The 10,189-nt window shown below is 38.3% G+C and overlaps 1 protein-coding gene across 4 annotated transcripts in view; it reads left to right on the forward strand.

Annotated features, from left to right (window-relative positions):
* Positions 1-8,077, forward strand: part of nbeal1 (neurobeachin like 1) — a 143,085-nt gene extending 135,008 nt beyond the window's left edge. For 2 of the 4 annotated variants that reach the window (XM_062962103.1, XM_008114963.3), the window contains 2 exons: positions 1,659-1,794; positions 4,457-8,077. In XM_062962103.1, the coding sequence (XP_062818173.1) occupies positions 1,659-1,794; positions 4,457-4,558 (238 nt within the window). In that variant the 3' untranslated portion in view covers positions 4,559-8,077. Of the gene's footprint in view, positions 1-1,658 lie in introns of all 4 variants that reach the window. The other 2 variants (XM_062962099.1, XM_062962107.1) reach the window with 1 other exon arrangement.
* The last annotated feature ends 2,112 nt before the right edge of the window (positions 8,078-10,189 follow it).

Below are 10,189 nucleotides of genomic sequence, written 5' to 3' on the forward strand. Positions count from 1 at the left end.
TGAAGGTACAACTGCACTATTGAATTAATGCAGTGTGATACCATTTTAATTGCTTTGACTCAATGCTATGGAATCACAGTATTTTACTTTTAAAAGATCTTTTGCCTTCTTTGCCGAAGAGTGCTGGTGCACCCCCAAATTACAAACCCCATGATTCGATAGCATTGAACCATGGCAATTAAAGTGGTGTCAAACTGCATTAATTCTACAGTGTAGATGTACCCAGACGTGTACACAAAGAGTGTTAATAGCTCATTGAGAATTTTAATCTGGATTTACCAAGTCTCAGTCCAGCCCTCTAAACATTAGATGACATTAGTACTTAAATAGTCCTGAAATCTATGAGTCCTTCTTAACCATCTGAACTCTTTTGTGATTTCTTTAGATGATCTAGCCCAGGCATGAACAAACTTCAGCTGTCCAGATGTTTTGGACTTCATCTCCCACAATTCCTAACAGCCAGTAAGATGGCTGGGGTTTCTGGGAGTTGAAGTCCAAAACACCTGGAGGATCAAAGTTTGCCCATGCCTGGGCTAGCATGAAGAATTGCGAGTCATCCTCTTAGAATCTTAAAAACAGATGCTGCTGGTATCAGATTTGTGGTGCACATTTTATTGACGGTTTCTGCTATTCTTCCTTTTTTATGGTCTGTTTCTAAGCTTTAGACAGGGCTGTGGATGCAGTTTCCAGCTACATTTCTATGATGATTATTATGGTTATTAACAATTATTATTGTATTGTTCCTCTGCTTCTTCAGGGTGCCTCTTTTTGTCTTTTGGCAATTCCTCCTTCCCATTGCAATCTCTTACTGAGCTGCTTTCTCTGATACTCTGAGGAAGATTTTTGGGAAAGCAGGAGGCTGTTAGGGAGACTTGAAAAGAAGCCCTGCTGTGAGAGTTAATGCCCAATTTTAGATCCAACCCAATCACATTTTGTATACTCTTAAACATCTGTTAATTGGGTGCTTATTTTAATTATTATTTTCTTATTGTGACTGAGCTTTTAGCTGTATCTGTTTTTAACAGTCATGCTGTGAGCTGTATTAGAACTCAGTCTTGGGAGGAAAGAGATATAAACAAGATATGTAAATAATATCACTATGTAACATGATTTTTGTTCCTAGGTTATAAATGTCATTTCCTTATTGATATAGCATAAAAATATGGGGAAAGTTTACTAAACTGTAAAAACTTTGTTTTTGCTGTCTGGACAAAGGTTAAAAATGACATATTTTCATAAAGGAAAATTACAAATGAAGTGCCTATACTAAATGAAATAATAGTACTACCCTCAGCCCCAATAACTTAGTTTCTGGAGTAAAGTAAGTACCACACAATTAAACAGGAAATAACCATGTACAGACTTCCCCCCCCCCCCCAATGTTGTTACATAACGTTATTAGTAACATCCTTTTGAGAAGACAGAATAGTCAACTGTAATGCCAATGAATTTTTTTGGAACTGTATGTACATTGAAACAAAGCCTTGCTTCAATTTTCACAGCTTGGATTTGAGTCTTAAAATGACCTTAACCTATATGCCAGGCATTTGTTTGGTGTCACTGTTGTCTGTATGACTTCTCTCTCCTTAAAATACAGATTCTGTGCAATTCTTCTGCCTGTTGTAAAGTTCATAGGATGTTTGATCTCTTTGTTTCAGCCTGAGCCTTAGCATCTCCCCTCTAGCCATGCGACTGCCCATTCGCTGCCTCTCTGTTACCAAAGAGTTCAGTCATATTCTGGTGGGCCTTGAGGACGGCAAGCTGATTATTGTTGGTGTTGGGAAGCCAGCAGAGGTAAAACCTACCCTCAAGAACTTTATCTACCGAACAGTGGGAAACTCGCTTATTTCTGCTTTCCAGCTGAGCAAGCGATCACCTCTTTGGCAGGGCAAGCCTGAGCTCCCTAAAGGGAAGAAATAATTTCCTCTCATTTCTTTGTAACAGAGCCCTTCTGCTAGAAACAAATAGAATTGATGGGAAACATGTAGTAAAATCCATGTGTGCCAATACACATATACAGATTGTACTGGCTTGGGCTGAGTACGCCAACAATACTTTATGGTCCTTGCTTGTTATAATTAACCAGGTGAATTGCTGCATGCCCTAGAGCAATGTCATTCTAAGGGCTTCATCAGATGGAGCTGGGGAAAACAAGGGAAAGCGGGGGAAATCATCTTCTTGCAGGTGGAATTGTCTTCTTTGCGTGGGATTCTGTCGTTAAATAAGACAGAGAATTTACTTGCCCTCATCACACAGGATCGCCTCCCACCTCAGCCATCCACTTAGGTGAGACCCAAGGCACTGTTCTTAAGACAGACACCACTTTTGGGCTCCTTATTCCCATTATTCTAGGGGAAACCCAGGGCACTGTTCTTAAGAAAGCCCATTCCTACACATCACTGAAACAATTCAACACAGGTGAATCTAACAGATCTCATCCCAAGTGTTTATAAGCACTTTCTCCCATTTCTAGGGAGAGCTCAGGAGATGATTTCTCACCAGCTTCATAGAATCATAGAGTTGGAAGAGACGTCACGGGCCAGCCAGTCCAACCCCCTGCCAAGAAGCAGGAAAATCCCCCCCCCCCCCCGGTTTCTCCACACTTCTGACACAGTTCACTGATGAAACACTATGGGTGACATCTGGAAGCAAAATTATGAGCTCCACTGTACTTTGTCCACGAACTGTTTTAGAAGTATGTGGGAATGGGGAAGTGGTGACTTGCATGTGATGAAATCTTAAAGCATCAGTGCTACTGCTCCTGACATTGTCTTATAGCAGAGTCTTCTGTAGACTGTCATTCCTGTTTCAGAGCGGTGACTTTTTGAGTCATCATTGCTCAGCAGGTGAGCACATCAGTACAATCCTCATGCCCTTTCCTTTGCACACCCTCCCACCAGCATTTGTCTTGTCCTTTTTGGACAGCAATTATGGTTTTGAACTAAGGAAGGCCAAAAAGGTAGTTGGGAGAATTGAGAATAGTTTCAGAAGAGCCCAGACTTCCTGAGGCCAGGGACCTCCTATGGGCTTCACTTGTATGTGATGGGAGTCCTAAAGCATCAACACTAGTTGCATTTCCTGACATTAGACGTTGGAAACAACACTGGTTTAGACTGGAGATATTTTAAGAATATTTTTTAGGTTTTCACTTAATTGCTTTCCGGTTTATAGTTAAGCATTGACTGGATGGCACATTTTGCCATGGGGTTGAATGGTGAATAGAAAAATGTTGGATGTAAGTATCCGCTGCACAGCGTTCACTAGGCCTGCATTTTAGCCCTGCTGCACAAAAGGGGTCTCACCAAAGGTATTTCTTAGAGAAACTGCGCCAAAGTCCTCCAGTGCCGTTGAGGAAAGAGGCAAACATAAGCGTTCTGAACTGATGGAATTAACCAACGTCTTCTGTGAGAAAACTTCTTCTGATTTCACAGTGATGCCTCACAGGGTGTATTCTTAAGTCAAGCAAACCTCGGCACTAACATCTGCAGAAGATGCCAGGAAATAACTGAGAATTTTCTTATACTTTTTCCTGAGGGGCAAGTAAACGCTTTTGCAGTTTGTTTCTCAAATGTCATGCAAGCACTTGCACATTTCTGGAAGATATTTGCACTGATTGCCTCTGATCCAAAATGGGGCCTGAGCCATAGGTCTGAGAAAGGCAAAAGCATATTTGCCAAAAAGATTGGTGTGCTTCGAAAATCATAGAAAGGCATGTGCCTCTAACTGCACCAGCCTAATCAGGCCATTATGGATGTGGGCAAAGGCTTTCATTTCTTATTTATTTTAAAATTTTATTTTATTTCACAATAGATTATATGATACGCTAATTATTTCACTCAAGAACAATTTCAATACTATGTTGAATTGGGACCATGACAATTTTATCTTTCCATTTTCTCATTGCTATTGTGTGGGATCATACTTTGTTTTGCTGTCCAACCCTCACCACCCCAAAACATTGTCAAGTGCTTAGTTTTAGCTCTAAGCACTATCCTATGCAAGTCTAGAAATGTCCCATTGTGTTCAGCACATTGTACATTCACTTACGAATACAGGATTATGTGGATATTTCTACTTAATGTGGTGCCCTTTTTCCTATTTGTTTTATGAAACTGGACCCCCCCCCAAAAGCACCAAAAATAGTCTGAATTTGTCTTTCTTCAAGAATCAGAACATTTTAGCGAGATGCCAAGTGCTGTCTCTATAAAAACACTTGACAATGTGACCCATACCAGTTCCAATATACAACAGAGACATCTACGTTTGTTTTGCTTGTCTGTCTGCTTTAGAATTTTCCAAGCACTATTGCTGGAATAAATGGCCTTTTGTGTTTGCTCTGTATCCTGTGCTGCCTACACTTTTCCAGATTTGTCTGAAGTTTTTATTTAATTTATCCCTTTTATCCGCTTCTCCCCCCCCCCCCCCTTCCTTTGTTTCTCTGAATTACTCTGAACAGATGCGGGCAGGCCAACTCTCCCGAAAGTTATGGGGTTCAAGCAAACGGATCAGCCAGATTTCATCAGGAGAAACTGAATATAACACTCAAGATTCCATGTGATTTCTGCTCCTGCCTTCTCTTGAGAGATACCACAAATTTATTTAAATCTTTCTGATCATATTTCAATCATATATCTGAACTTTCTCCGTTATGTTGTGGCAACAGCACAATTTCCACAGGCAGATATGCAAATTGGCATCTGTTGTTTCTTCTACTTATAACAGAAACGGAAGCAATAAGCTAATTCAGCACTAAATATATTGAGTGTGTATGTGTGCATGTAGAGGTGTAAAAGATCAATAGGTGTTGGCATTCACATATGAAAGTAACAATCCTGGGTAAATATGGCCATATGAAAATCAAGATGTCTAAACTCCCTGGGCACATATCATGGAATGTGGCAAATATTTTTAGGTTAGCATTCCTTGTTGTAAAAGCGCTTACCTGGGTGTGCTGATCTAAATCACCACAATGCTGCTATTCATTGTCACCTATAGACTATGAAGGCCATGATCCAGTGATCTAATTTACTGGATCATGATGCTGAGATAACCTGCTGCTAAGCTTCATGATCAAAAGTCTTTAGGACAGGAATGTTGTTGCTGTGCCAGAAATAGAACAAAACAAAACAAACAAGAAGAAAAGTTCCTGTTTGACCCCCAGATATGAGCCAGGTGATCTTCTGCATTTTAGCCATTCCTCTAAATTTTTTCACATATATAGATTTTAAAACCTCCCACATTTCACCTTGAGTCCATCTTAGTTTGGCAAATCTGAACTGGAAAAAAATGCAACTGAGGAATGGGGGAAATTTGTTCCGTCAGGGTGTGTGTCTATTGATATATTATTTAGATGAGTCTTTTTGTTGTTTGCTACAATCTGCTTTAAATATTGTATTGTCCCTCTCCAGACAGAATAGTTCTTCGGGAAGTGTCTCTGTTGCATTGTTTTACTGTCACATCTTGGCTTGCTCATGCATGAATATGTATGAATATGTATGGCAACATAGCAGAGGTAGAGAGCAGGACAGTGCTCTTCATATCGTGCTAATATGATGTACTTCCCTCTTGAACACAAAACATGATTCACTTCCAAAATTAAGAAAATCTTTTTTGAGTATTAATTCAGAATTAGAGGGAAAAGGGATTGAGTATTCCAAGGTAATTGAAGTACATATTTATCTCTGAAAACTGTAGATGTGGAAGGATTGTTGAATGTATCTAAATATCTGATCCATCAAATGTCAACCTGTAACTAGAGATTTCCACAAAGAATTCCTCCTGAGTCTGATCCTGTAAAGAGTATGTGAGATAAGGGTATGAGAAAAGATGCAAGTGAATGCTCATGTAGTTGTTTTGTATGGTTGATGTGCTTTTGAACAGCAGTATTCACTTTTTGGAGCGTGTGCGCTTAATGTAGACATGACTAAGTCATATAATGCCCTCTCAAAAGAGTGACAGATAGTTAGCTTGTCATGAGGAAGAAAGTCTCATGCAAAGTGGCATGGGGTGCTGACATTTATTTAATTTGATTTAAGTGTTCTTGAGATAGAGGAAAAAATAAACGAGAGGATGCTAAGCACTACATGTAGTTATAGTTATTCATTTTAGACTGTACATTTCACAACTGCACAAAGGGAACTGTATTGCCCAGTAACAGTAGCATATGCACTGGACAATTTTATCTTTTTTCCCCTTAGAATTAGTTGTTTGGGATTTCTTTTGTGTGTTTTACTTGTGAGAAAAGTAATCTCGACAGGGTGGATCATCAGTAATTTGTTATGGTATCACCATGTCTGCTTAGACCAGTGGTTCTCAGCCTGTGGGTCCCCAGATGTTTGGCCTTCAACTCCCAGAAATCCTAACAGCTGGTAAACTGGCTGGGATTTTTGGGAGTTGTAGGCCAAAACACCTGGGGGCCCTACAGCTTGAGAACACAAGCTTAGACAGTTTTTTTAAAATGGCTTTACCACTTTTTCCAAATTTGCTTCAAAGTTGAAAAGTACCTTGAATGGTAGGAGAAACTCATAAAAGCATGGAGATATGCCTTCATGTTTAAGCAGAAGTGTCTGAAAACTTTCCAGATGTGTTGGACCGTAATGTTTTTAAGCTATTCTGGCAGGTTTAGTAGGAGCACATCTGGAGGGCAACAAGATGATGAAGGCAAATCGTCTTTTATGAGAATAAAATCAGTGTTCTTGTATTATGCTGTGCACACTCAAACTAGTTACAGTGAGGATTCTGCTTGACCAAAGGTGCAGTCCTAAATTCACCTCCAGTGGGTATAATCTCCATTGAAATCAATGGGACTTACTTTAGAACAAACTTGAGGATTGTGCTATAAGAAGGTTATCTCTTAAAAAAAAGAAACCTGATTTGGATGTAAAATAATTATGATTTTTTTTCATATAGGGGGAAATGAAATACAGTGACATATGCAACTGTTATGCTAATCTGTAATACTTATACAAGTTTTGCTCACTAGGGATGTCAGATATGATTTTAAGGGATTAATAGATTAATAGAAGGGATTAATAGAATGTTAAGGGACCACAGAATTTTGAAAATAACAACAACATGGAAACAAGTTTAAAATGAAAACAGTATGTATAGGAGCAATATCAAAGATAACCTGAAAGTGGTAGGACTGTTTATGAAAGTGGTTTATTAGAATTTCAAAACTTAAAGGAGTATTGATAGAAGTTTGGATTGGATGTTTTTAAGGTGATGTCATTAAAGGAGCAATTTGAGGGCAGTATGCTCATGGTTTTCTGTAAGTGTGTGGATGGAAGTTGTATGTTTCAGATTGTTTTTAATGTGAGTGATATTTCAACCTGGCAAACTCAAATTTGCATTAGCTTTAGACCAGAAAGTGAAGTCTGGTAGGTTTCCATGTACATCTCTTTCTTGAATGAGAGAGGAACATGATGTTCTTATAATTGCACCAGTCCCACGTCCCCCCCCCCCCGGTTCAAGTAGCTAATAAGTCTTCTAATTTTGTAGAGTCAATAAATTAAATAACCGTTGGGCCATATTCAAAATTATTATTCTAAAAATAAGATGTTTCCATTCAACAATGCAGCTATTAAGAGCCCCTTCCATAAGTGTAACTCCATTTCCAGCCATGTAGCAGAAAATACTGAATACAGTCCACAAGACTAAGGCCAGGAAGTATGGAATTAGACTGGAATTAGAAATAGGCTGAGGCATGTTTTCTTCTGTTTCTTTAGTATTCTGCAAAGACAAATATCTATGCCCAATAGTTTACATTCATAAAGGTACTGATTTGCAGGCAAGCTATGCAAGTGGGATTCAGTGCTCTGTTGCCTGGCTAGATTCCAGTTTCTTTTTTGAAAACTATTTTTGAATATGACTATTTTAAACTGGCAGAAGCAAACAGTGGAACCTGTTAATGTTATTTTCGTGTGCACATGCTAGGACTTGAGTAATAACTTTGCAGCCAAGATGACAGTCAGAGCAGATAAAAACTATTAATTCTGTGGCACATCTTTTGTACATGTGTATGATTTACAGGAATATATTTATCTGACAAAACGTGTCACAGAAAGTGCTTGTTCCATTTAGACCTCATCAACATATTCTTTTTAATGTGCTGGATCAATGGTCAGCCCTAGCTAGTACAGAGAGGTTATAGGAGTTGCAATCCAAGAAAATCTGGTTGATGTTCTGCCCATCAGTGTTATCCCACGAATGCTTTCCATTAAAACATGTGTAGGACTGATTGAAATCATGCATGTTTAAATTGTCCAAAAATGCATAATGCAATAGTGAAAGACTGAACTATCATACTAGCAAATACTATTTTAACCAAGGAAAAAGCACTAATTTATATCCTAGAATAGCTGGGCTTTGCAAAAAAGAAAAAGAAATTTCAGTCACTTGCCACGCTTCATTGGGAGCTAACATGTTTTGTATTCCTGAGAGTAGAAATGCATTTCTGTAAAGTTTGATCTCAAAGCCCAACAAAGGAAGGTTCTGATTTGATGTGCTTCTTGCAGGTGGCAACATTTCAATTTCAATGTTTAAATTGTGTCGTTATTTTGCACAGCTTCAATTCAGGCTTGACATGAATGTGCCTAGCTTTTGTCCAGGTAACACAGGCAACACAGAGCTCTGATTTGTATATGTGTAATATGCATAGTGTATGTTATGTGGGCATTATGCATTCCTGTGTCGCTTCTTCATTGTGTATTTATTACCCTATGGTATGGGTCTTACTGCAGAATCAGATTGGTTTTTTATGTCCTCTCCATGCACATAGCTGCTTGTGTACAGTGAAAGACTCCTCATTTGAAGGATATTAAAATTAGCTTTTAAAGTAGTGGGAAGTGATTTTAGATCCGTGTTATGTAAGCTGGAAGATATATTGAACAGTTTAACGAAGACTGGAGAAATGACTTCCATTAAAAGCATGACAAAGGGATTCTGGAAATGATAGCCCAAGAAAGTAACTTTTCCAGGTTCTGCTGTTGAATAATAAGTTTTGTTACAAACCACATTTTAAAATTAGCCACTCACCTTGGAAATTGTGCTGCTGTTTAAACTGATTTTTTCTGAACCACACAAAAATATACAACTCACTTAACATGTGCCTCTGCATTTACGTAATACACTACACACTGTAAAAAATAGAACACTAAGCCTTATGTATATACAGGCAAATGATGATCTTATACTGATTATTCTGATAGTACAATTGTGACTGATTACAAATGGGTTTTAATGCCAAAAAATGCCTTCAGATTTTAGACAGAAGTGTTTTGATAGTTAGTATCAACTAGCTTTTATGTAAAGACAAAAATATTTGTTAGTCTTGTGTGCAATACCTTTCATCTTCTTTGGGTGCTTTGGAGGTTAAATACCCTGTTTGTATTATTTTAAGTTTTGTTGGTAAGGTTTAATAATTTTAAGCTTGTATGTATGTATATTGGCTAACATTGGGTTTGTTTCTGTACAGCATGGTGGACAATGTTTTACAGTTTGCACTTTGTAGGATTTATCAATTTGTAATTTAACTCTTTTTTAAATAATGCTTGCTTACTTTGTACATAAAATGGATTGTCAAATTGGGTTTGTATATAACGGAAGGGTCTGAAGCCAATTAAATACAAAATGGGACACATGGCTTGTTTCTTAATGAACCTGGCAGTTGTTTTTCGCTTTCCAAAAAACTCTACACATGTATTGGGGGTGGCGGGGAGAGAATAAATGGATTTTGCAGAGATTTCCTCTTTTCGGTCCAAAGCATGGGATAATGTTCAAAGAAAATTCAAGAAGGTTTCGAGGGAGCAGAACTGGATGGAATCCCATCCTCCTTCTCGGCCAAATAGAGCTGGATCAATAATATTTCAGTCCAAACCGCAAGTGATCTGCCCCTTATCTACGGAAAAAATATCACAGGTAAGACCAACATTTTTTTCTTCTCCTTCAGGCAAAATTAGAATTCCCAAACAAAAAATGAGGGTGTTCCTTTCTTCTTCCCAATGAGAGTGTTGGAAGTTGGGCCATTATAATGTTTTATTATTTTACAGATTATTGTTTTTTCAGATGAGTGGGAAGTAGAGTATCGGGCAGATCTTGCTCTGGCTGATCTCTTCCTCCACTAAACTCAGATTTGGAAACCCTTTCACCATGGAGTAGCTAAGAAATAATGAGAGGGAAATACACTGTA

The sequence above is a fragment of the Anolis carolinensis genome, chromosome 1 (genome assembly GCF_035594765.1).
Source record: "Anolis carolinensis isolate JA03-04 chromosome 1, rAnoCar3.1.pri, whole genome shotgun sequence".
NCBI classification, from domain to species: domain Eukaryota; kingdom Metazoa; phylum Chordata; class Lepidosauria; order Squamata; family Dactyloidae; genus Anolis; species Anolis carolinensis.